This window comes from Agelaius phoeniceus, chromosome 4 (assembly GCF_051311805.1).
Source record: "Agelaius phoeniceus isolate bAgePho1 chromosome 4, bAgePho1.hap1, whole genome shotgun sequence".
Taxonomy (NCBI): Eukaryota; Metazoa; Chordata; class Aves; order Passeriformes; family Icteridae; genus Agelaius; species Agelaius phoeniceus.
In genome coordinates, this window is record NC_135268.1 from 29,299,720 (window position 1) to 29,327,235 (window position 27,516).

At 39.9% G+C, this 27,516-nt stretch overlaps 1 protein-coding gene across 7 annotated transcripts in view; it reads left to right on the forward strand.

Annotated features, from left to right (window-relative positions):
* The first annotated feature begins 991 nt into the window (after window positions 1–991).
* MANBA (mannosidase beta) overlaps window positions 992–27,516 on the forward strand; it is a 60,348-nt gene continuing 33,823 nt past the window's right edge. For 2 of the 7 annotated variants that reach the window (XM_054633795.2, XM_054633794.2), the window contains exons 1-6: window positions 9,048–9,262; window positions 18,073–18,167; window positions 18,654–18,759; window positions 20,659–20,829; window positions 23,469–23,592; window positions 26,001–26,176. In XM_054633795.2, coding sequence (XP_054489770.2) covers window positions 9,083–9,262; window positions 18,073–18,167; window positions 18,654–18,759; window positions 20,659–20,829; window positions 23,469–23,592; window positions 26,001–26,176 — 852 coding nt within the window. In that variant the 5' untranslated portion in view covers window positions 9,048–9,082. Of the gene's footprint in view, window positions 1,119–2,162; window positions 3,029–9,046; window positions 9,263–14,862; window positions 14,908–18,072; window positions 18,168–18,653; window positions 18,760–20,658; window positions 20,830–23,468; window positions 23,593–26,000; window positions 26,177–27,516 lie in introns of those variants that run through there. The other 5 variants (XM_054633798.2, XM_054633799.2, XM_077177190.1 and 2 more) reach the window with 5 other exon arrangements.

Genomic DNA, 27,516 nt, shown 5'->3' on the forward strand with positions numbered 1-27,516 from the left:
CAGTGATAGGTGCCAGAAGTGAAATAGTGAGTTTGATAAGACAGCCCTGTGTAAAGTTATACTTGAAAATTTCTCTGGTAAACATCCCTGTTTGACCAAAATAGCTTTTGTTTGGGGTATTTTTGCCTATGCATTAGAAGTATTGGTGAGACTTCAGTATCTTCTTTAAACAGTGAAGGATTTTAATTCATGATGGGACAAAGCTTTATCAGGACACACAGTTGAACAGACTGTTTTGGTTTTCAACAGCTTTTAATACTGATCTTTGATCTCTGGGGTTGTTCCTGTGCTCTGGAAGAGTAGGCTCCTCTCCTTAGATGGCTTCTGCTGAGATTGGTTCCCCTTCAGGAACTTCAAGCATAAATACTCAAGCTCTGAGTACTTAGGAGTCCTAGGTTTGGCAGATCAGGTAATTCTGGCTTTTGCCTAAACTTCATTAATCTTCACGTTAACTGTGCATTCTCCCATCACAGATTTAACCTGGAGAGTAAGAACAGTTGCTTAGAAGATGGTGATACAAGGTTATCCTCACAGGAGGAATGCTAGCTGTAGAGCTGGGCTGGTGGCTTTGCTTCAGCTGCTTTGGCAGACCAGGCTTGTGGAGAAAGAATTTCAAAATGCCTTTAGTTTTATCAGGGATGGGAATCTGACTCAAGTTTAGTCTCAGATATGATCTCATGTTTCATTAGAGGGAATGCAAAAATTAAGCTGTAACTTGTGTTTTGAAGAGCTGCCTAAGAAGTGATGTTCTCTTAGAAAGCATTTGTAGACACTAAGTATGGTAGTTTCATGTATGCTGAGGAGAAGCTGTGCTTGTTTGTAAGTCAAGCCTGTTTTTGTTTTTTTCCCTCTGGCCAGGTAAGCCTCAGCACTTCTTATCTTACAGTCTTTGATGCAAATCAAAAATGAAACTGTTAAGTCATTGGGGGGGGGGGGGGTGTTTAATTTGTTTTGGTTTTGCTTTGTGGGATTTTCTAGAGAATGTTCTAGAACAGAACTTTGTACTAAATGTGCAGCTCTAATCCTCTTGAGATCTAAAGGAGGAACTGCAATTTGCAACCTTACATAGAGAACTTAATGTGAGTCTGTAATCCCTTCTTCCTGGCAAATTTATGAAGGTAAATAGTGAAGATCTGTCATAGCTCTGGCAAGATCACTGTTCAGTGTGAAACTGTTAATTCTTTAGGGAAGGATACTCTTGCTAAAACAGACTTTGCACATTACTTGCCATAGTGTTAATCCTGCTCTGACAGTGAATGCTGAAAATTAATTCACAGATACCTCAGTAATTGAAGGATCTATTCAATATAACCATTTTAAAATTCTTTTTGCTATTGAAAGGTTTGGAATGCTTTTGTTGGAGTAAGAGGTCCAGTTCTCTTCATAAGGTTCTAGATTTTGTGTCTCTACTCAGAACAACATTGAGGAGAGGATCACTGTTAGTGACTGTAGGAGTTCTCAGGTAACAAACCTAGTGGAACATGGCAGTGATATTTTTCTAGAATGGATTAGTGCTGGCTGAAGAACTGAATATAGTATTTGGGACTGGTGGTGTTCAATCTCTGTGTTGGCTAAAGTACTGCACCTTTCAAGCATGTCTGTCTGGTCTAAGCTCAGTAACAAGCTGCCAGAGCACAAGTGCAGATGATGAGTCTAACCAGCATTAAGAGGTAGAACTTTCTTGTGTAAACAAATCGTGATCCCCTGGTTTTATTGGTTGGTTGTACTAACTGCTCTGTTTTTACAGTTTGAATTGTATTTCATGAGGGTATCTCTTAAGTTCTTGTTTACAGCATGATTTATGTTTCCTGAGAATCCATTCAAAATTCACTGAAAGCAGCACTTCAAGGTATCATCCCACAATCAAAAGCAATTGAATTATAGAGGAGGTAGGTAGATGGTTGCTACTTAATTTAGCTCTTTTTGTCCTCTCCTATTTCATATGTGCTGCCCTTCACACTGAGAATTACCATTTGGTGCAAAGGATGTGAATTTTCATAGCCTTAACTATTTTTTTATAAACTGAGAAGTAAAAAAACATTCTTCTTGGCTTAACTATAAATTATATAAGAAAAGCTTTGAAAAAAGGCAGGTAACCCTGAATCATATTTTCACACATAATATTCTTTCCAATACTGATAAAACTGACGTTCCAAATTTTCAGAGTGGAAACATGAAAAGACAGGTTTGTGGAGAAGCATTGAGCAGTTATCTTGAAATTTCTGGATGCAAAATTTAACTTGAAACAGCCTTTTTCTTTCCCTTTTTTTGTTTAATGTGACTGGTGTGACATCTTAATATCTTAAACATGCATTATGCTGTGCTTTATGAGGGGTGGGAGGGGAGGAGAAAAGGAAGGTGAGAAGTTGCACTTTGCTGTTCAACTGAAGCTACATCTCTGGTTCCCAGTGCAGAGATCAGATCCAGAAATAGGTTATAGTTGACCAATCAGCCCTCCTAGACTAGGAAACTTCCTTAGGTTTTTAAGTTATGTGAATCCAGGTAAAACAAAGACCATGTATGTATTAAGATTAGGAATCTAGAGTGCAAATGTACAGAGACACAGTGAAGGGTGAAAGCTCAGCATTGTGAGCCTCAATGAGGTTTTAAAAAGAAGTTCCCATGAAGCATATGCTGACACACACATCATGAATAATTTAGGGTGTGGACAGAGGAGAGGGCAGCCAGCTGTACTTCGTGAGCCAGCTGCAGCAAACTGATAAGCTGTTCTCAGAGTTCTGCTAGGCGGAAGTAGCAATAATAGTTGGTGGTTACAGGATTATGGGTCATTGCCGGGAAGCTGGAAGGATAAACAGTGGCTCAGCATGTTTGGTAATGAGAGAACACAACAAAAGAGGTCTTGAAAAACCTCCAAGTTCAAGCTACCACCAAGATGTTCAGTAAACAATGAGTGACTTTCTTATGTCAGCATTAAGCTGTCCACTGCTAACTGTGAGAGCAGGAGGTGGCAGGAGAAGCTTAGCTGCACCCTTCTGTCTTCCAAGTAAATCTTCATGTGTCTGACCAGGTATGGAGGACTCCAAAGGGATTACTGTGGAAAAATTGTTACTTGTCAACTTGCTAGGCATATTGAGGTACTTCATTAAACTGAATTTCCTGAAATATGTGTTTAAAATAGTTTTAAGTATCTTTTTGATGTGATTGAAATTCCTCAGGGCATTTTCAGGCCTTTAAAACTATTTCTCAATATGACCACTGTTGATAAACTGTACTGAAAATATGCTGAGAGAATCAACATAATAGAGCCTTTATTGACAGATAAGTACTCAAGATAATTTTGCATCTTGAACCTTCTAAGTGCTTAATAACATTCTGGAGTCATGATAGCTTCCTGTGATGAAGAAACCCTTTCCTCAGAAAGCCATACCTTTGAAAATGGTTGTTTGCTGAATGCTGTTTATTATGCTAATAGGTAAAAAGTGCCAAAAGCTTAGGTGGCTGTTCACTCTTCAACACATTAATTAAAACTTTAAATACCTTCAGAATATTGTGGCACTTCTGTGGAATGTTCTGTCGACATCCAAATGTATGCTGAGTGTTTAATACAAGATTTAGTTGAAGCTATATGGCATCTTTTGTCCTTTCATTAGATCTCTAATAGTTCAGACTAGCTGAAGATCTTTGCTCTTGATGAAACAATCTGGGAGGAGATTGATTCCAGGCAGTGATCTCCTGTGGTTTTTAGAACCTCTCTATGGGCTGTTATTACCTTTGTGCTTATCTATAGTCCTCATGGTGAGAAGAGTTCTTCAATGGAACAGTGACATTTGTAGCAGCGATCAAAAGCATAGGGACTAATTTGAGCACCAGATTATTTGGATCCACTGGGCTGAGAATTTTGCTGTAAACAAAATGTGTGTGAGTAGTATTTTAGCATGGCCACTCCTTGAAAGGGTCCTTCTCTCACCAAGGACTTAGCTGAAGAGACAAGGTTCTTTTCACATCCCTAAGGCTCTTTTTTTAATGTTTCTAGCCATAAAACTACTCTCTGCTTTCCCTTCTTCCAGTGCAAATATCAGACTGTTAAAATTCTGACTAATACCAAAACAAGAGATCTAGTCAGACACTGTGAGAGGACACAAAGAAATGGAATGAAGGTGTGTCAGGGAAGTTCCAGTTGGACATTAGGGAAAGATTCTTTACTGAGAGGGTGGTTGGGCACTAGAACAGGCTCCCCTGGGAAATGGTCACAGCATCAAACCTGACGGAGTTCAAAAAACATGTAGATGTTACTCTTAGTCATATGGTTTAGTTTTATTCAGTCCTCCAAGGAGATGGGAGTTGGACTTTTGATGATCCTTATGAGTCCTTTCCAATTTGAGATATTCTCTGATCCTTCCAGTACTCTTTGTATACTGCAGTAGTCTTTTCCTTTTTGTTGCCATGAGAATCAAGCACATAATGCTTTTTTTTAACAGATGGGTGTATATATAAAGTAGTATTTTTAGTGGTGTTTGTGCATGAAGTCATTTGAAAAAAAAAATAGAGCCCATATTAAAGTAGGCCTGTTTCATGGATGTGCAAGAGTCAGTTTCTGTAAATGTTAGTCCTGAGACATTTGTACCAGTGCAGCAAGTGATAGGGCATGTAGCGTTATGTACAAGGGTTTTCACTGGAATAATTTAGACAAGTGGATATTTTTGCCTGTGTAGCAATGCTCTTGGCTTATGCTGTTGTCTAAGTAGGGCTTGAGTTGATTTAGTGAGAACTTGGTTGATTAAGAATTCTGAAAATTCTTACAGGTGATGAAATAATCATTAATCTTTCAAGAGGAAAAAAAAGTGTGTCTCAAGTACCCAGAGTATTCAGTAAAGTTATTTTGAATATTTTCTGGTGCTTGCATGAGAGTAATTTTGGTTGAAATAAAGGGACAGAATTTGTCCTAGGGCTGAAGCCAGGAGCATTAGCCACTCTGAAGGTCTGAGAAACAGAGGTCCTGACCTGCCCCAGGGGTTTGTTTGGAGGCACTTAAGTCAGAAAAAGAAATGAAGCTCCCAGCTGTTTCAGCAACTCCAAATCCATTTACATTTACTCATCCAATTTATCAGCTAGAAACCTTTGTTGATATTCTCTTAATACTCACCTGCACAGAAAACATTCATTAAAACAGTAGGCTGGACGTGTGCTTCATATGTAGTGTGATCTATCTGGTATGTCCTGCTCTCAGCTGGTCAAGTCCCATGCATATGGGCTCAGTGAAGCCTCTCAAACTTCCATCATGGGGGAGAGTTTGCTACCTACAGATCCCCACATGTTGAGGGATTTCATTTTAGGCATTCGGGGACAAGTTGTACATTGTACTGTGGTCACAGATGACTGTCTAGTTTTAAGCCTCTAAGAAAGGCTATGCAACCTGTTTCATAATGTCTGCATTTGTGGTATTTAATTTCTGTAAGTGCCAGAGAATCTGTTTGCTTTAAGTAAGTTTTAATGAGAATTGAAGGGGAGCTTGGACAGAACTGTGCAAGACAATGATTTTGCTGCCTATGAAACAAAGGGTAAATGGCAATGATCAGTGTTACATAATTTTACAAATGGGATTGATTCAAAATTGTTTATAAAATGAAAAGAATAAAAGCTGTGGGAATTCCACCTTCTAAATAACGTGACTTTAGAAATCTGGCCATGCTGGCTTTGAAGATCCTTAGGCTTTTTTGTGCCTGTTCTATGGAAGGTGGTGACCTGTCACTTAAATCTTTGGTTTAAGTGCATCTCAAAGCAAGATGTTATGTAGAGATACAAATAAAGGCTTTCGCCCCAGCATGCCTGATGAAGTTAAAGGTTATACTGAAGGCATCACCTGTCTTTCTGCTTCTGAAATTTTGAAGTTATTATTACGTATTTTTGCTTTTTCCCTTCCATTACAGCATTTGCCTGGAGCAGTAGCTTCCCTTCTACATACTTATTTTTAATTACTTGTGATTGTTAGTGTTGGGTAATTTTGTTTGCTAAGGAAATCCCCTTGCAGTGGCCTACAGACTTTGCCGTAATTATGAAAGAAACTCCAGGCCTACCATTTAGATTGTCACTTTGTATTTTGCTCATGATAACCTGCTACAACATTCTCTTCTAGTGATGTATTAATAATGTCTAAAAGCAATCTTATTTCCTCATTTTATTTTTGACATCCTTTTGGATGGAGTGCAACATAAGTACAGAATAATGTCCTTTAGAAATCCATGGCTGGAGAGCTCCCTGCATCATATTGTCTTTACTCCAGTGCAGAGGGTAACTGTTCTGCACAGTAGTTGTGTTCTGCAGATGCAGTCAGAAAACAGAGGTCTGGTGTTATGTTGAGGAACTGTGGGGCTTTCTTATAAATATTCTGTACTGCCTGAAGGTATTTACACTCATACAAACATGCATACAGTGATATTGCTGCATCTGTAGGAAATTCCCTAAGGTAGATGATCCTTCAGTTCCTTTGCATCTTTGACAAATGGTCTGTGGTGGTGGTGGTATCCTCAGCAGCACACAGTTACCAAAAGAGAGAGCATGCCCTGCTACAGACTGCTGTGAGCACAAGTCCTGTATGGCTTCAGAGGTGTCTACCTTCACCAGAAGAATGGTACAGGGTGGACAGGTGGGGGCAGTAATATCTTGAAGCACTGCATCCAAATCTGTGAGAACCTTTTTGTTTAAAACCTTTACATGAGCTCATTGAACATGAATTTGAAAGAGAAAATAGCAGCAGCCTGTTGTAATGATAGAGATTGCATAGCATTTGGAAACAAAGGACTTCTGGATTAACATGGCAGAATTTGGGCAGCTACAGTGGAATTGGCTCTGAATTTATGCTAATAGAGCCAAAGGCATGGTTTTGCCTTCAGCTTTTTGTCTTAGTTGATAAAGAATATCTGCTTGCAGTATCACAAAATAAGAATTGTAATAACCTCCTAAATTTGTGGTATTTCAGAAAGAGGGTTAATATAGTACACAGTAAAAGAAAGTACTTGGTTTATCTTGTTTTGTGTCTTAAGATTTAAAAAGATTAAACCACAGGCTTTAAAATTCATATCTTGAAACAGCAAAAATGTCATTTGTTTAAAAATACCCTCAAACAAACAAAAAACAAACCCTAAAACTGGGACATGAAAATGAGACATGATTTAACTTAATTATAAACCTTGAACAAGGAAACAGCATGTTCTCAGAATACTTAATTACAGCATTGTTTTTAGGTTGAGATTTTTTGGTGTGTGTGTCGCTCCAGTCAGTCTTAAGCAGAAAGAATAAAAGGCAAAGCACAGAAGTACAGTAAACATCTTGAAATGCAGTTTCCTTCTTACTGGGAACCTATCACATGACTTGCTGGAAAAGATTTACTTAAAAAAAAAAAAAAGGCAGTTTCTTTTTTGACAGCTGTAAATCTGCTTCTTGAGAAATAATATCCTGTAAGATTTCTCAAGCAGCACTATAAGGTTTAAATGGTTTTAGTGTTGTATCAGTGAATTTAAGGAAAGAACACTGAAATGTTTGATTGCCCTGAAAACATTACTCATTAACAGATGAGGACAGAAACAGAGTAAGGCTTTATACTATTAATGTATAATTATTTTATAGTCTGGACTCTTAAAGGTGAGAAGATGCTAATTTTGACTGAATTCTACAGTATGCAAAGCCAGTTGGGGTAACTCAGTCTAGGATGATAGCCTTTTTTGGCAATCTCACTAAAAGACAGCTGGGAGTTGAACTGAAATGGGACCAGCATTTCAGTTAGTCAGTAAATTGAATGTGGCTTACTCTGTCTTAAAATTACACACATGGTAACTCTTCTAACAGATAAGTTTCCACATGGCCTTCTGCTGCCTAAAAGTTGGGTCCCAGCTATCCCTTTTTGAAGTTGGCAGGAGATATTTTTAAGAGAAAAAAGGATCAGCTACTGTCTTTCTATTTGAGTCAGTATTTCTCAGAATTGCACCCCCTCTTGTGCTTCCACAGGTGAAAAAAATTACCTGTGGCTGGATTGTGTACTTTTTATTGAAGGTAAATGGAAGGACTGACATTTTTATATTGCATTGAAACAAAGGGTTGTCAGCTTGAAAGGATTTGCATCAAAAATATATAGGCATGTTGACCATGTTCAGTCATGCCTTAAAGAAAAATTTTAGGGTGGATTCCTACAGATGCTGAAATAGCTGTGTGAAAGCCAGGAGCTAAAACAAAACTCTGGTGTTCCTGTTCTTGTCAGTCTGGGGGGACCTGGTGTGAAACATTTCCAGTTCATGGAGGTGAGCTAGAAGCTCCTGCACCCCCTGGTGCAGAGGGAACAGAGCATGAAGCACCATGGTTGTTATACCTGGAGAGTAGCTAAGGCCTTATACCGAACTATTTAAAAACTTGTAATTCCTGCTTTTGGGCTGTGAATGAAGGGAATTAACCTAGCAAGGGCACACAGGAAAGCTACGGTGTTATTTGAAAACCATACTTGTATGTTCTTTCTTAGGAGCTGATGCTTCTGTCCTTTTGCAGATGAATTTACTGTATTTTTATACACTAAATCCACAGCCCTGCTTTATGAGGAAACCACAGTTACTTGGAGATGTCCATGACGTCTGTTACAGTTTTATATGCCTCTGTAATTTTATGGGAAAAAAGAATGTGGAAGTCTGAGGCCATATAAAAGCCTCACAACTCGAGGGAGCCAATATTGAGAGAACCCACTGCGGTGCTGCCACAGCTCTTCCTCATCCCTTCCCCGCCTCCCTGCCGTTTTCTAGAGCTCCGAGTGCATTTGCTGCATCTGAGCGATTCGGAACCGTATTAGAGCTCCTTTTATCGCTGTTCCGCCGTGCCTCTTGGAGGAAAAAAGAAAACCAACCCGCCCCTTGGCCGCCGTGCCGAGGCAGGGCTGTGCGCTGGGGGCCGCCGCAGCCGGGCTGGGAGCGCTGCCCGGCCGTTGCTCCGCGCGCTCAGCCCCGGGGCAGCGCCGCCCCGGCCGCCCGCAGGCCCCGCGCGCAGCCGCGCTGCACCGCCCTCAGCAGCGCCGCCGTCCTGCCTTCCCTTCCCTCCCTTCCTTCCTTGGAAGCACCGCCCTCACTCGCTGCTCGCGGCTGTAGTCATGGGTCCCGCCGCCGTGCTGCTGGTACTGCTGCTGCCGCTGGCGGTGGCCGCGGGCGGCCCGGAGGTGCACAGCTTGCGGGGGAGCTGGCAGCTCCGCAGCGGGAACGGCTCGGTGTCGCTCCGAGCGGAGGTGCCGGGCTGCGTTCACACCGCGCTGCTCTGCCAGGGCCTCATCCAGGTACGGTACCCCCGAGAGCCGGGCCTTGGAGCAGCCCTTCCCGCCGTGGGCAGCCCGCCTCGGAGGGGAGAACCCAGCCCTCCAAAACACAGCCCCCTCCCGGCGGCTGCCCGGCCACTGCAGGCTCGCTTGGCATCGCCGGGGCAGCAGCCAGGCTTCCTTTGGTGGCTGCAGTGTGCTCAGTCCCGCATAAGGCCGAGGATACAGATGGAAGCTTTGCAGTATGTGAGATTGTGGTTTTGACACGCAGCCAAGGCGCTGACACCAGATACCCGCAATACCCTCACAGCGTGTAAGTCATGCGTACCTATAGTGGTACCTGAAAAGAATGGAAAGTTAAACCCATACTCCTAAAGTTTGACTCGTTGATGCAATAAGTTTAGGAAATTCAGGCCATTAAAAAGCCCTTGTAAAACTTGTAGGGACTATCAGAACAGTTGAGGTCATATACACCCATTCTGCCTAAGGAAAGTATAGTCTGAAACAAGTTAAATTTAAAGGACTAACTCCTGTTTTAACACTTTGAAGAAGCTTTTCTGCTTCTGTTTATACGTGTCTCTATTAGATTTTTTAATTTATAGAAACACAGCAACCAGTTTCTTGGGAAAATTTTCAAAACTGCAGTTGCAGATGGGTAGCGAAGTAATCTGATACTAGCATAAGGTGCCTGTGACTCAGACCTGACAAGAAACGTGGCACTACTAACTGGATCATTGTTGAAATAAGATGCCTTTTTAAAAGGAAACAAGGCAAATGAAACATGTATCTGGAACAAAGAAATAAAACACAGTGAAGCTAACAAAGTCATCTATAAAGATGATAAAGACGGTTCTGTGCTGGAAAATGTAGTGTTGTATGGTGTGAGTATATCATATTACCCCTCCTTTATTGTGGGCCTGATGGTGCAGTTCTTGTGCATCATTTATTTAAAAACCACATTCTGGATGTATGCATTTTGTATTTTTTATTTCTTGGGTTTTACCCTTCAGCTTATTATACTTTGATTAAAGTTAGAGAAGTATAAGGAGAAAGTGACACCATTTGGGCAGGATAATTTTAGCATTTTCTGTCTTGGCACAGGTTGGGAATCCCAGCACTAATAATAGATTCCACAGAGTGTCACTGCCAGATACAGAGCATCAACATTGGAGAAAGAACTGTGCTATGAAGAGATAGGCAGAGCTATGATGATCTGTTGTTTTAACATCTGTGTGCTAAGTGATGTGACATCTTGGACATTGAGAATTAAGGTTTCAGAAGGGCTCTTTTATAGTTGTCAAATGTGCAGGGGGCAGGGAGACTTTATGTGGAGGATCCGTGAAGGGAACTGTGCTGGTTTCTCTGACACAGAAGTGCTCGAGGTGACCTGGACGTCTGGGATGTCATGTTTGGTTGTGCTGGGAGGTGTTCCTGCAAGAAGTGTGAATAATCATCAGGAGAAACTGTGACCAATGCACTGATTCAGGCACACAAGACAGTGATGTAATGAAAGACTCACATTTAACTACTCACACTAAGTACACTTACGAAGTGAGAAGATGTCATTGCTAATTTAAATGCATTGCTGCAAACTGACCTGTAATTTAGCAGTATATTTGGAAATGAGGATCATGAACTCTCATGTGCCTGGGCAGAATCCCAAGCCTGCACAGAGGCATGAGAGTTTAGTCAGCCAGCTGGGCAGCAGTGGGTGCTTGGCTAATTAAATCCATGATGGTTGGTTGTGGTCACTTAGAACACGTTTGCTTGAATACAAGTAAGAACTTGCTCCAGACACGTGCTGGTACAGCTGGTGGACTGGAAGCTGCTGCCAAGTTGGTGATGCTGCTGTTGAAGTGCTGAGTTAATCAAAATGGTTCACTAGTGTGGTTGCTTGATCTCTGGACTGGACCCAGCTGGTGTCTGGCTAGTTCCAAGCTCAGGATAATGAGGTAACCTGTTTCTATGTATAGATGTGTACAGGTAACTCAAGGCCAGCTTAAACCCATTCTTATTTTAGCGAAGCTCAGCTTACAGAAAGAAGCATTCATGCAAATTTGCACTTGGATAACTAAATTGTTTTAAAATCTCATTTTTGTTTAAAAGATAGAATACAGATCAATGCTCCCAAAACAGCAGAGCAACCTTAGCAGATTTGAAATCTATTTCAGATGGTGTTAAATGCTTTGCATTCTACAAAGCAGCAGTCCTGGGTTGTTTGACTCTTGGAGGGAGTCAGTGACATCATTCATTATTGCAGTGTGAGGCTTCATGCTCCAGAGGGGGGCTCAGCTGTTTGTCCTGAGGTTTCTTCACTGCAGTGAATGTGACCCAAGGTTTTCAAGTGCAGCTGCCTAAAATCGTGTTCCTATTTTCCTATATTCTTATTTATACAAAAGCATGCACGCTGCCCTAATTGTAGAGGCATAGAGCACTGTTTGCTCCACTTTTTCAGAGTTCATTATCTCTGGAAATCAGCCCTTTTTGGTCTTGTGTCAAGTATAGAAGCAGGAGATTTATTATAGATGCCTAAATACAAGTTTTGGTCTTAGGTATTTTTTTTAATTTGCTCCTTTTGCTCTTTGCAATGGAATATAGGATCTTTATTCATCCTACAGAAGATGTCACTAGATCAGTAACTCAGCTTGTAATCAAAAGTGGAGATTGATCTGAAAAGCTGTACCAGGAAATAGGAGAACAAAGGTAGTGGGAACAAAATCATTCTAGATAGCAGGACCCCTATGTTCAGTGACCTGGTGAAATCTACATGCTGTTTTTCTGTGTGATTTTCAAGTGGCAAATCTCACTGCATCCTTTGCTTTTGTACCTGTGAGATTTTCAATGGGTTAGCACCCAGAACAGAAATTTAAAGCAGAATTTGGAAGGGCCTACACCAGCAATGTAGCTTAGTGGGCACCTCACAACGAGGGGAAGGAGGGCAGCAGGGGTAGGCTGATGAATATTAAGCCTTCAGAACGTGGCTTAGATTGCAAGACTAGGCTGCAAGCAATTTATTTATTATTGTGTGGTTCATTTCAAATTTAGGTCGACACACAAACTGTTTTTGCACAGGGATGCTCTAGCTGATTGCGTGTCTTTATCTTTACTTTAATCTGCTGTGCAAGCCATACACTTGAATTGAAAAACACCTCTCTGGTGCTGAGGGTTCATTACTCATCTCTCTGGATCCCCTTAGCATTTGTTCTAGACATATCTTTATTCTGGCTCATAAAATATACATTGGACAAACATGTCTTTCTGAATACACCAAATGCATATGGCTCAAAAAATGCTCTTGGGGAAGACTCTTGAGTTTCTTACCAAAGTATTATTTTCTTTCATATTCAATCAGTGTAGTTCAAATGCTGGATTAACTATGATAAAAACTCCAGGGCCAGGAGATTGCATCAGAGTATGTGTTTGGCTTGATTGTTTTAATAGCATTTTATTAAGACACTGTAGCTCTTACTACTATTTACATTTAAAAATAAAAAACACATGAGAAATGCAATAGGGAAGGGTAATAGTCACTTGCATAAAGTTAGAGCAAAGCTTTGTTTTGAATGCAGACATTTTACAAACTTGCAGTGAATCTTTTACTAACCCTGCAGCTCCAGGAAAAGATTTGCCAAAACCATTTTGTTTGGAAGTTTTGCTTTTGACCGCCATCAGTGTAGTATTTTCTTTCAGGCACTGTTCTGGTGAGCCATATGTACCCACAGTTAACTTGCTTATTAAGTCTGTGTGCTGGAAATAAGCCTCCTCTACCACATACTGTCCAGTTCTGCACAATGCCATTTCTTGCTGGCAGGTGACTCCTGTAAATTTCCAGTTCTGAGGAATATGGCTGTTGTAGCTGGATTTTCTCATCTGACAGCCATTTGCATTTATACATAAGGCTGTTCTGTCTTACTAGTTGTCACTTAGACTTGTATGGAGTATTATGAGAGGTCTGCAAGTGTGATACTGATATAGGGGCTGGGTAACACTGCATGTTCTGGCCTGTTGGACAAGGGCATACACTGGACAGAGAAGCTAACAGTGCTCTTGGTCATATTTAGGTATCAAAACTTATTAGAAGAGACAGAAGTTTATGTACTAATAGCTGGTAGCTCTACATTTCTGGAAAGTGGTGTGGTTTTCTGTAGCTTGTTCTGCATTTGTATAAAATATTCTGTTGTTTATTTTCTGACCCTTCATCACAACTTAGATTTTTTTTGGAACAAGCCAGTTTTTGGTAACAAGCCAATTTTTGGTAACAATTCCATTTGGTATCCTATTGTTCTGTTCAGGTTAGGTGGCATTCATTGTTGGAATAGTTGATGATTATATTATTTTCCAGTGAAATACAGGTGCTCTGCTGAACTATAAGAACACGTGTGCAAACATTCAAAACCCTTAGTAAAACCTAGCATAAATATTAAAGGACACTTTATTTTTTCTTTCAAAAGCTTGTGATTTTAAAAGAGGTAAGATTTATAGTGGTCTATTAAATACATCCAAGTGTTCAAGTAATATTAAGCAGTGGGTATTACTGTGTTAACTCTTTAGTCATATTTGGCCTAATGTTCTGCTGTGACACATCTTGAACATTGACAGTGACATTCAGTTTACTGCTTTCTGAGAGCAGCTACTGAAATTTAGTTACTTTAGGAGGAACTTCCAAAACTCACGCTCTGAGAGTACAATCCATTCATCACTGCTGTTAGTTCAGCCTGACTTCAAGCTGTGAAAATTATATAAATGTCCTGACTGCTATCACTTGTGATGTCAAGGAGCACATGGGTATAGATAAGTAAATATTAACTACTTAGCTTTCATCTGAAGTTGCCCAGAGCAGAAATTAAACTGTAGTCATTAATTTTGCAGTCATTTAACTGTAAATCATGAAACATCACTTAGAAATTTTATTCTGGTGGTTACACCATCAGAATTTTCTTATGGTGTACATGATAAAATATCAGCAGAGTTAATTGATAAGAGAAGAGCATGTAAGGTGACTTCAAATTAGACCGTAACAAAAGCAGGGTAAGGCAAAGGAATCTGGTTTTTGTTCTCTTTATTAAATTTCGTTTTACTTCATGCAGATCTTCCACCTGGGTACAGCTGACTCTGTCTGGTGTCATTCAGGTGTTTGTGCCATGCCCCTCAGAACTCGTGGGTGACCAGGAGGTGTCCTTTCTTTGAGCCAGGGTATGCCCACTCGCGCGCTCCCTTGGGCTTGGAGCCTCACTTCTCATATTTTCATATCTCATCCATTTCCTGCTTAACAGGAGAAGCTCTTAGCTTATATCACCGTGGCTTTTCAATATCCCCTTAAAATCATTGCAAGGAGAAGCTTCCATCTGGGCACTGGCAGGTCCTTCATTGTAGTGCTGCCAGTGCCTTTGAAGTCCTGCTGATGTCCTGCTAGCCGACCTGGAAATTGCTTCCTTTTGATGATCTGTAGCAGAGCTTTTAACCTCCTCTTAGGGGGTGATTTCCTGCTTGCTTACAGCGTTGAGACTGGGAGCAGGGAACAAACACAGGCAGCTTGAATACTTCAGATTTTCCCCCCAGATTGCAGGGAGCAGGAAAATGCAAGGCTGTTATGTTTGGTGGGATCTAAAAATAGCTATAGTTGACTCCACCCCTCTATGAATTGCTTCCAGGAACATACTGAGCTGGTGAGCTATTGAATGTGAAGTGTATTTAATAGATGTGCAGCCTATTTCCTACCATCTTTCAATTTTTTCCTGTGCCTTTAAGTGGTTTAAATTTGTCTTTTTTTTTTTTTGCATGCACTTTTCTGAAGTAAGCCTTTCATTTTGATGTGAAATGATTTAATGTGGGATGAAATTCTGTTTCAGAGAAATCCAAACAATTTGACTTACGTGATTACATCTTCCAGCACTCAGAACAGTTGTATTTAATAATGGAAAAGTCAATAACCTCACAAGTGTATTGGCAAAGTAATTCTGCTTTCTTAGAGGACTTTGTTTTGATCATGCGTTTCTCCTGAACCTTGAGAATTGTCTTAAAAGCATTGCTTGAACGTTGCCACAACTGATTTTACAACACTCAACATCTGTCATGGTTAAAATGGCTGACCAGCTATTAGCATTTAACAGCTTTTATGTGATATACGAGCTGTCTTACTGGTTAGGTAGCAATGATATCAGTAAACTGTTAACTTTTACATGAAGGTACACGGAACTGTGAGCTTTCCATCTAAAAGGGCCTGTGAGTCAGAAGGGCTAATTTGCACTTCTATGACACCTATTTTAGCAGTCAGTGCATTTCTTGAAGTTTGAAGGCTGTAGACTAGTAAAGAAGAAAGCTCCTTCAGGAAAAAGGATCTTCAGTATATTCTGAGATTTAAACATGTCACTCTGTAAGCTCCTGTAAGGGCTCATTTGGCAATGATTTCTGCCTCTGATAAAATATTCCTGCATTTCTCCTGCTAGACAACCAGTTTTGTATTTTCCAGAAGTCAGGACTTAGTTCATTAGCATCTTGGTATCTGTGCTTTTGTGGGAGAAATGGTGCAGGTTTCTTTTGTGCATCTTTGCCGAGGGCTGATGTTGATTGTTTGACCATTAACCAAATGGCTTTACAGTCTGCTATTGGTAGTGCATTTGCAACTTTCCTCTCACGCCTTTTGTTAAATATTTCACACATACAAGTGGCAAATACTGAAATTTAACATGCACATTTTTCCAAGCATAATGTGAAATAAAATAGTATGTAATGTTAAATACGAATATGTATGCATATGTAAATATATATATAAGATCGTATATAATCTTAAAGCAAGACCGTTGTTAAAAAATGTACTTTTAAAAGTAGATATTGTGGAGTTTCACGGTCTCTGACATTCTATGCTAGCCTCTCATTATCTCAGTACAATGATCTCAGTGAAGTTTCTTTTATGAGGCTAAATTTTGTATATTAATATGCATTTCTTGGCTTTAACTTTTGCATCTCAAGAAAAGTCTGAGATATATTCACCAAAAGTAATGGAATGAATGTCTTAAAATTCAGTGATAGTCCTGTAACCTCATGATGACTTAACTTTTAGAGAATACACTGTATTATCAATACAGAAGCCACAGTTTTACTCAGGTAACAAGGCTTTTCCTTTTTGACTCTTCCCTTGTAGTAAGAAATTTGATAGAGCATGGCATGTAGAGGCAGGGTGGCACCTTTCTCTCTGTATAAGCTCAAGGGATGATGTTTGTATTCCTGTAGGACTCCAGAAGGGTCTGTGCTGCTGAGGAGAGTCACTTTGATGTTATGATTTTGTTCTGCTATGTAAATAGGTTCATGTGTTTATTATGGAGCCTGATCCTGTTAGTTGTAAAACAAATATGAGGTACAAGACCAATTTTTTTCAGAAGACTTCAAATTCCAAATGTTGTAACCATGCATACTGACTCCTGAAATGGGGAGAAAAATTAAGTTCCAGCAAGTAAGAAAGAAAGAAAAAAAAAAAAAAAAAAGCCGGGCAGATTTTCTTCAGTGTGACTGAGAATATCCAGGGTGGGTAGTTAAGTGTGTTGGTGCTGTTGAACACAGCTCCCCTCTCTCTGAGCCGGGTTGAGTCATGCAGGCCAGAAGAGATTGGCCTTTGTTTGGGGCAGCAGCTCAGCCCTGCAGCTGCTGCAGGGGCTGCAACGGGGCTGGCAGGCTGGGACCCAGGTACTGGCACTGTGACACGGCATGGGGCACTGCCTGTGTGCTCTCTGACAGGGGATGGACACTGCCTGTGTGCTCTCTGACAGGGCATGGACACTGCCTGTGTGCTGACATGGAAAGGGACACTGCCTGTGTGCTCTCTGACAGGGGATGGGACACTGCCTGTGTGCTCTCTGACAGGGCATGGACACTGCCTGTGTGCTCTCTGACAGGGGATGGGACGCTGCCTGTGTGCTCTCTGACAGGGGATGGGACACTGCCTGTGTGCTCTCTGACAGGGGATGGACACTGCCTGTGTGCTCTCTAACAGGGCATGGACACTGCCTGTGTGCTCTCTGGCAGGGATGGGACCTTTTTGCTGCCTTTGTGTGAGGTGTGAGGCTGTGGGGTGTCAGGTCCTTTAAGCTGGGTGAGGGACATGGTGACCCACTGTAAGGTCATAAATACAGCATGCAGCCAGAAAGGCTGAGGACGTAGCTCAGACCAACTGTGCCTTCTATTCTTACTAGGTAGTGTGATTAAAGGGAGAAGGACACCTTTGGTGTAAATGCAATACTATTCTCAAAAGTACTAATTTAGTTTTTTACCAGAATCAGAATGGTGTTGCTTCTCCTCCTTCTCTTTCTCCATCCCTCCACATACAATTTAATTTATCCTTACCACAGCAAGTCTAGCTGACAAGGAACAACTGGATTATTTGCAATAACTTTAAACTAGAGATTTGTTCACTGCTGTCCCTAGAGGCCTAAAATGCTGTTTCTCTGACTTTTAAAATCCTATTAGTCTTACTTTCTCCATAATTATGAGGGTGATCATATTTCTTTTCCTCTCATTAAGTCACAGGCTCTCTGGATTTATTGGTTAATTTCCAGACCAGTAATTTCTTCTGTAAAAACAAATCCTGCTACTTCTAGTTTGAGTGATTATAGCAGACAGGGTTTTGAGCTATATAAATAAAGTCAAATATTACTAAAGCTTTGCTTTCACATTAAATTTTAAGGGTGAAGGACTAAGGAAGGACTAATTAAGGTGGATTTTGCATTTGCAGACTGACTGAAATAAGTGTTCATCTAATGGATATTGTGATGCTTTTAATGTAGTAACACTATAACTAAATAAATAATGCAATTTTCTTTTTGTTGGTCTGTTACTAGGATCCATACTACAGATTTAATGATGTGATGTACAGATGGATCTCACTAGATAACTGGACTTACAGCAGGACGTTCAAAACTCCTTTTGACATCAGGTATGCAGTAAAGATATGTCTAAAATAGTTCTGTGCCATCTTTCATGCAGAATTGCAAGTTAATCCATCCACTCAAAATCTGCTTAATACTTTTGTATCTGATAAATTATGCAATCATGTGCAGCTGTAAAGCTGTTGCTTCAGAACACTTCAGTTGTTGCTTTTTTCTTTTTTTTTAATTGATTGTTAAAAATTACTTATGAATTGTCAGCTGAAAAAAGATAGTACTTAATCTAATTGAAAGCTATCCCATCTAATATCTGGTGGGTATGTGAACCTGATGTGTTCTTGAACATGCTGACTTGAGCTACTTCAGCTGTCATCTTAGTTTGACTATTTAAAGGTACAGTGTAGCTACACTGAGTCAAAAGTAGCTGAAGCAACTGCTGGTATAATAGTGATACACATTTTTACATTGTCTGTGCCATGTGTGTTTTTAACTCTAGGTACTCTGACAGTTTTTCGCATGTATGTTTTCTGTTGTAGAAAGTGGCAGAAAGTGAATTTGGTTTTTGAGGGAGTAGATACAGTAGCACAGATCCTGCTCAACAATGTCACTCTCGGGAGAACAGACAATATGTTCAACAGATATGTAAGTAATGTGTTTGTTTCTGTTTATTTCTGCTTCTGTGCTTTCTTCAAAGCCCTTTTGTTCTGAGCACTTCTAGTGCATTCACCTACCCATAAAAGTAGGTGCTTGGATGCGGAAAGTGTTGACTTGAGGACTGCGTGTGTAATCAGGTAAATGTTAGGAAGGGAAGTGTACTTACCTTTTCACTAGCAACTGGGTCATATCTAGAGGTGAATGTGCCTTGTCCTAAATGAGAGGACCAATGCAAGAGGATCAATCAGCTAATAATATAATATATCTTGCTTCTTGGGATCTGTCCCAGCTTCAAGAAAATATAATATTAAATCTGTTTTATTAGCTGTAAATCTGCTTACTAATTGGTATTAGAATGGTTTACATGTCAATACTGCAATGAAAATGCACGTGCTGTAAAGCCTGTGTATATGTTTCATGCTTTTGGTTTTTAAAGAGGGTGGTTTATTTTTAATATGGTACTTTGGGTAACATTGTCTTGCATTTTTGAGCTTTGCTTATGTCAGCATGAGAGTATTCATTATGGAATGATCTTGAGAGTGGCAAAAACATTCAAACTAATTTTATAGCTTTAAAATACAAAATTATTCTGGTATTAACACAAGGAGCAATTCTTGCTTTTATCTTAATCAAAAAATCTGAAGAGTTAAAGGAAGATTGATAGTGGAATAACTGAATTACAAATGAAATCTGGTGTCTCCATATCTCAGCATTTACCATTCTGGCAGTTTTTATTGCAGAAGCACTGGACTGAGACATAAGACATTCTGCCACCTGGGTCTGTGTAACCTAGGACAAACCACTTAGTTTCTCTTTGACTTACTTTTACCATCAGTGAAATCAAAAATTTCATAGAGTTTTTATGAAATTGTAATTATTTACTGTTTGGAGAGTATCTAAAGGCTTGTCAGTAGCAGGCTCTGAAAGTCAGAAAAGTGGTATTATTGTGTCCATATTTCTGCAACTTCATTTTGTATCAGATTGTAAGAATTCATGAAATGGCCTTCACTGTAAAACCAGCATATACTGCATTAAATTGAGTCCGGGGTTACGGTGACCCAGGCTTGTGCCTTGTTCACCTGTTCCACATGGCAACAACATCTGCAGGAAGGACTCTCTGAAGGCTCTGGTTTGGGGAATGCTATTTGCTTTCTAATATCCTGCTGTATGCTACAGGAATAAGTGATTCTAGCTGGGCTGCTCCCAAATTAAAGAAAAATGGCCAAGACTTGGCTTTTCACAAATGTGCACTCTGAGGAATAAATGGGTATTAGCCATTGGAACCACATTGTCGTGATAGCACAGGATAATTCTGAAATGGAACATTTCTTCTGTTCTCCAGCCACACTGAAGGGGATTTTGTGACCTGGTGAGGAAGCCCCCAAATGCTTCATTTGGTGCTGATGTAGAATGTGTGTCTTACATTTGGGGGATTAGAATGCAACTCATTTCATTTGGGGAATGAACTACAGCTTTACAGCATTCATGGACTAGGCAGGTCAGTGCCTTGTGGTGGATGAGCTGGCAGCACGGTGTGAGCTGGAAGCACTCTTGTATGGAGCAGCTCTCTGAGTTGGAATAAGGTGTCTTTCCAAAGATGCAGATGGGTTCTGGATGAGGAATGAGGGTAAAGATTCTCTTGCTGTCGTTGTCCTTCAAGTACTTCTCTGTGCAAGCAAAGTGCTGCAGCCTGCAATGAGAGCTTGATGTGAAGAAAGCGGTTTGCCCAGAAACATCTTTTCTTTCAAAACCAGAGCACGCTGAGACTGTATTTCAAAAGCTTTTGAATAATATATATATGGTATTAAAATCCCCATGTAATAGTGATTATAAATCTCATAGATAAATGTCAGCATTGTAATGGTTTTGTTCTGTGTTCTGTCCTAGAGCTTTGATATTAGCAGTGTGATCCAGGAGGTCAATTGCGTTGAGGTCCGTTTCTTGTCAGCCGTTTCGTACGCAGCGGAGCAGAGCAGATGTCACAAAGCACACAGCATCCCCCCGGCGTGCCCTCCACCTGTACAGAAAGGAGAGTGCCATGTTAATTTCATCAGAAAGGTAGGGGCAGAATTGTCTGTCTCTGACTTCAGTCTGGGAAAGAGGAATGCACCACAAGCTGTCCTTACAGTTGTATTCTGAAACCTGCAATGTTGTTTTGTAAGCAGGGCATACTTTTCATTGCAGCTTCCTTCTCCCATCCCCCCCAGAAACCTGTACTTTTGTCTGTTGACAATACAGGAGGTGTGAGAAGGCCAGGCTTCATATCTAAGTGATAAGAATGTTTAAAAGGCTGTTTTCATCAAAGAGTCAGCAAGGAGACTTGCTGCTAAGAGGGCAGGATAGCATTGGGAAATGTGTAGTCATTCCATTTTGATCCACTGGGTGGGTTTAGCAATGTATGCTGACAATAGAGTTCAGTGTTGCAAATACTAGTATGTTATAGCCAAGGCTGTAAAAATCTCATCCAAGCAGCTTTTTGAATGTTTGCTGTTGCTCATGTGCTGTGCTGTTTATCCTGGGCAGCTCTGGCACGTCCCAAGAAGTGTTATCTAACAGGGAACCTGTTCTCTTCTTATTAGTGTTGTCAAGTGTGACTTATATGTACATATTCAATGGAAACAACAGTGTATTATAAATGAATGAGACTTATAAACTTTGATTTAAAATATGGCTTCTTTGTGTTAAAACAACTCAGGGCAAACTATCATTTGGGTAGCATCTCATGTATTTCTGATAGCTTTGCAGCAGATAGAGGCAATGTCTAGATGATCATATTTTCTAATTTCTCTTTTTGGGTCTTTTTTGCATATTTGTTTCCTCTTAAATGCCTTTCTTGATAATTATTTTCAAACTTTCTAATAAAGTCCTTCTAGAGTCTCCTCAAAAATGACTAGGATTTTGTAAATCTGGTATTTAAACTTGGATATAATTTCCTTTAAAATTTATTAATGTAAACATGGACTCCATGTTGTCCTGGAAAGATCCTTTAGGATTAAGATGCTGTCTTTATTTCCACTTGCTGCTACTTTAATTTTCTCGACATTTTAGAAAATTTAATAGTTCTTCTGAGTCCACTGTGTTTCTCTGAAATCAGTGCAAGGAAAGACTTGGAAGGAATAGTGCGCTTACACAACTGTAGTCTTATTTATAGAGCAAAAGAGACCTGGAATGATTTTATGCCTCACTGAACTATACCTTTAAATTTGTTAGAAAGTACCCTAGTGCTTTTTCCTCAAATGAATTTTTGACTGTACTTGGAATGCAAAATGTTTCTGGAAATTTCTGGAGCAATTTCCAAGTATTGGCAACCACAGCAGCTATGTCACATCTGAAACTAAACAAACATACCAGGGCATTGCTATAAGCTGGTTGCTTCCCATCTGAAAGTAATGGAGAGCTATTTACACATTTCAGGTGCAGTATTAAGTGCAGTAACCTTATCTAAATCTGAGTAGGAATTTGTGGCAGAACACAAACCTGTCACTGCTAATGTACCCCAGTGATACAGGCATATTGTTCTTGTGACATACTGTTTTTGATAGCAGTCTCTGCAGTGTTTTTAGTGAAACCTGTCAGTGATCCATTTGTTTATTTTTTATAATGGGAAAATTATTTCCAATTGGACATGTTTTCTAAGAATATGTTATCCCTGGTTTTCTGTTTGAAGTAGGTGCAGTGTTTGCTTCCTGGAAGGCTCTTTTGCAGTTTGATAGACAGGGAGGCTGACTGGCAACACAAGGGATAGGCCAGGCTTGTGCAATGTTGTTTGCCCAAATTAGTATGCCTTGGCTGTAAGTTATTAGTCTCTAAATTTAGAACTGTGTGTCACTGTACAAGACTTTAGGAGATCTATTGTATTTGCTTTGGGGGCTGGGGCTGTGTGAAACTTGGAGGGCAGCTGAATAGATGTTGTCAAGGGATTTAAGTAGAGGTCTGACCAGGTTTGAAAACAGCTAAATGGAAATTAGTGTACGTACTTCTCTGCCTGACCAGCATTTTATAATTCTGACAGTTATTCTGATGTTAGTACCAGAACTAAGCTACTTCTCAACCATGTTTTTGTTCCCTTTGTTTTTGTATAAGAGAACTATAAAAAGGGGAGAAACAGTGAACATGACTGAACTACACAAATACTCCAGACATATCCATTTCTTTCCTTGTATTACTCTGTGATGTTAAAACTAAAAATAGGAGATAAACTATTTCATGTATGGTTTTTAATTTGATACTTTTCTTGTAGAATACTGTAACATTTCTAATTGTCACTTTTCTGCTTAGTTAGTCTTTTAGGTGTACAATTAAATACTGACATTACAAACTAAGATAATTCACAGCTGAATTGAGAATAATCTCCTGGATTGTTTTTTTTTTATCTTTACTGTTTGGGGTTTTGTTGGTGTTTTTTTTAGCGATGCGCTAAGTGTTGTTTTGCTCTTTTGGTAATACAAAATTTCTTCATACTTGGACATTTAATACAAAATTTAATTTTTTGTATAATGCAGGTAGTAGCAGCAAAGTTCTGGTTGTGAAGTAAGAAAAAAATACCATAGGGTCTTCTGGATTTATGGAAACCGGAAAAATTATTTCAGTGCATGTCAGTATTTTATTCCCAGATAGCAAATGTCTTTTATTTCTGGCAGGGCATCGATGTCTATGTGAAAAACAGGCATTTGTAACATAATCATTCTGTTTTCCAGGAGCAATGCTCATTTAGTTGGGATTGGGGCCCTTCTTTTCCCACTCAAGGAATCTGGAAAGATGTTAGGATTGAGGCCTATAACCATTATCACCTGATTTATTTTTCTATAACTCCTCTCTTTGGTAAGTCTCTTATTTCGTCTTGTTATTGGTTTCACCTTTAGAATACAAACCATTTTATTGGTAAGCCAAATTAACTGTCAGGTAAGAAATGTTCTATGGGTTTTTTATGACTTTGTATGTAGTTCTTTCCAGAGCACACTTTTATTGGGTATTGAAACAGTACTTCAATACAAACAATAACTGTTAAAAGTGTTAGAATTCAGAACTTTTTTTTCCTTAAAATCCCTGAATAACTGCAGAAATAAATGTAGTATAATTGAGATTAGCACCTGTTCTTTGATTTTGAAAAATTTCCTTTCTAATGGCATGTGTTTTCACCAAGACTCCCTGTAAATATGTCTCACTTTCATCTCACTTTCATTTCAAACAAAGGCAAAGCTGCTATGGGAATTTGGTTTTGTGTTGGAAGGACAAATGCAAAGTGAGCAGAGTTCGAAGAGTGCCTAGTTTTCAGGGCACAACATGAAGTCTGAGAGAAAAAAGCAAGTTGTGCTATGCAAGGATAATTGTTAAAGCTGCAATTGGAGAGGATAACCTCCTGCATTCTTGTACCTAACTTACCAAACCGGTTTCCTCTCTTGCAGTGGTCTCTGATTTTCCTCTCCTTTGTCCTGAAGATCATTGCAGCTGTGCAAAAGTAGTCAATTTTCCCTTGAAACTTTCTGCAAATGGTGATATTCCCGGTTGTAGACCACCCACATGCTTATTTTCACTGCCTGTTGACCCAGTGGAGTATAGGCTAGCACGTGGGTCCTCTGCAGTGGGGTGAATTTTGGCTCTTGGGACTAAATTTGTTGTGTATGAATGAAAGAGGAAGACATCACTCCATGGCTGCTTTTAAAGCGTCCTGAAATAGCTGCAGGTCCTAAATAGAATTGACGTGACTGGAATTTCCATGGAAAGCCCCAGCACAGACTGCTTTCTGAAATTTAGTTACAGTAAAAATCTTTTCTGGTCCCTCCCACATTCCCACAACTCCACCTTCTGGTAGGTAAAGTCTTGCTCTCTGGGTAAGTGGAGAGAGCAAGCCTCTTTCCTTCAGCAGAGAGTGGCTTGGGACCAGAGCAAGAGCTTATTAGTATTCAAACATAATAACGTTTGAAAAAGAAAGAATAAATGAACAACCTGAATTTAAGCTGCATATGTACTTTTATTGTTCATCAGATTTAGTGTCATAGCCTTTTGACCACTGAGTCTGTGAAAGATTCATTGTTCTTGGTTTCTCTGTCTAGACCCCACAGTTCAGGCAGTTAGGAGTGGGTTAGAATTTCTATATGCTTTTGTAAGGGAGGAAGAATGCACTGTAATATCTGACCTTTGTAGGGTGGGTACTTTTAAACCTTTTCCACATTTCAGAGAATTGGTCTTCACTGGGTAATGCTGGGTGTAATATAAACTTGGGAACTCAATCATTGCTCTTCATTCTGTGAAAAACAGTGAAAATCACACCAGGGCTGAATGCAATTCTTTGTTTTTTGGAGTGAGCTCTCTTTCTCTTGTGAATCAAGGAGAGCTAGACTATATAAATGAGAAGAGAAAGCAAGTTATTAGTAATTTGGGCATACAAAATGTGTCTTAGTTCTAGTTCTCCTTCTTTTCTGTTTTGTTTGCTTTTGCTTATATGTTAATCTGCAATATTTGAAGTATAGGATTAGCCAGGCTGTGTTAGTAGCTAGGCAATTCAACTGCTGAAGTTAGTGGGAAATTTACACATAGATCTTGAGTACCCTTGACCCTGGCTCTCCTTATTCAGTAAGGTCTGTAAAAGAGAGGATGCTCTGTGGTAACTTCAGAGAGCTCTCAGGGAAGTCATTAACTTGTTTCTTTCACGACACATGGGTAGGAGAAGGGACATAAAGATATAGCCTGTCAAGTCTAGACACAGTGGGCCCAATTCATCCCCAGTGTAGCTCCATTCATTTTGTCCAGTGAGTCTGGGATGAATTCAGCTCGTTTTCTGTTAATACTGTTTTTGTTTCATTGACAAAAGTGATTGTAGTGGCTTGTGATTACAATCTTTCCCAAAGAGTACCATGTTCATATGAGTGCTGACTAAAAGCAAATACAATGTCTATGGGAGTTGGTGGGAAAAAATTCCTTCCTAATGAAGTGACTGGTGTCAAGGTCCCTGACTTTTGTACAGAGCTCTGAAAAAAAGCCTGGATGGCTTTTGAAATAAAAAAAGAGTTAAAAAACATAAATCATATTGCATTGTTCTGTTCCATTGGACTCATATGCCAAACACACTAAATAAGCAGATTAACCGTGTAGGTTGGTTCAGACACAGCCTGAAAATTGTTAAATTTAATCTTAGTTTTTGAATTTTTTCTTTAATGAAAGATCATGTTAACTAATTGGTATATAAACATAATTCTTAAATTCCCATTTTTTTCTCCCTCTTCACTTAGAAAAGAGTGCTCAGCAGTGGTGTCTTGAAGTCGAGTCTATTTTTGATGTAGTCAGCTCCAAGCCAATTGCAGGTCTTGTGACTGTGAACATTCCCAAGCTACAAACGCAGCAAACGTTCAGTGTGAAGCTTCAACCTGGAGAAGGCAGCATTGTGCTGCTTGTAAACATCAACAAGGTAAAGAGGTGTGTGTGTGGAGAGCTAGTTCAGCTGCAAAATGTTTCCCCTGGTTTCCAGTGTGCCTTTCTGCCTCCATGCCAGTTTTAGGCCTCCTTCCCATTCCTTAGTGTCTTCCTGACTTTTAACAACAGTTCTGTATCCCCTACAGGGTAGGAGAACAGTTCTTTTCCTTTCTAAAATCTGATGTCTGTGAAGCTATGTAGCTCACTGCCAAAAGGTGATGAAGCCTTAGAAAAACGTCACATAATCATTGGCCACTGTTAAATGACCTTTTTTGAGTTATTTAGGTAAATAACCTTTGGGTACCCTGTGTCACTTCACTTCACTGGCAGCAGGTATCTCACATGCTATTGTTTACTGGACTGGTTGGGACCAGAATATACTACAATACATAGGATTCTCCCAGGTGAGAGAGGAAGCATTCCTCAAGCCTCTCAGTAGATATTCATTTACTTTCAGGTAAATAAAAACAAAAGAAAATGTTGTGGAGTAATACTCCTTACATTCGCTTATAGTCCTTTCGATAGGCAAATCTCAGGAGGAATTTTTGACTGGTAGAAGGTGCCCTAATGAGGAGCAGACTCAATTAAAAAATCAGGCTCCAGCCAGTGGGCAGAGTGGGAGCCTTGGCAGGTGCAGCAGGAGCCGCACCTGATGAAGTTCTCCACGGGAGCTTCACTGCTGCAGGACACACATTTGTGGGTGGGTGATGTGCAATAAGCAGGAATTTGGGGCTTTTGACAATACTGGCAGTTAATAGCACTAAAGGGTCTGCCCTCAAGCTCTTCTATATTTTACTGGCTCTGCTGTTTTTCTGCACTGCTGTGTAATGCTGCATCTGTTTTGCCAGTTTGACTGCATTGTCTGTGTATTCTTGAGTTCACTTGTCAGCTGTTTGCATGGAGAGAAAGCAAGCAGGGTGTTTATGTTCCAGTGTGCACACTCTGTGACTTGTGTGCTTATGTGTTTTGTTTTATTTTGACACAGAAACATAGAAACATGCAGGTTTTTTTACTGTTGTCATCTGATATGCAAGTTACATGAGCAATTACCAATACCCAGTTTCATTTAAGGCAACCATGAGTCTCTGCTTAGCCTTTTTAATGGATTACATTAAACAGGCACTACAAAGTGAAACTTCAAAAATTATTTTTGCCTATGTAGTTGTCCCAGCCTCAGAAGAAATCTGTTAGTGTAGTGCAACTGCAAGTCTGGAAGGAAGCACTTCCTTCAGAGCAGAGGCAGCAGTGTTTCATTATTCTTTGTGCACAAAAGGCTTTGCTGCATGATTTCACATCAGCTGATTTTATGAGAAGCCCCGAAATGTGTTCTCATGT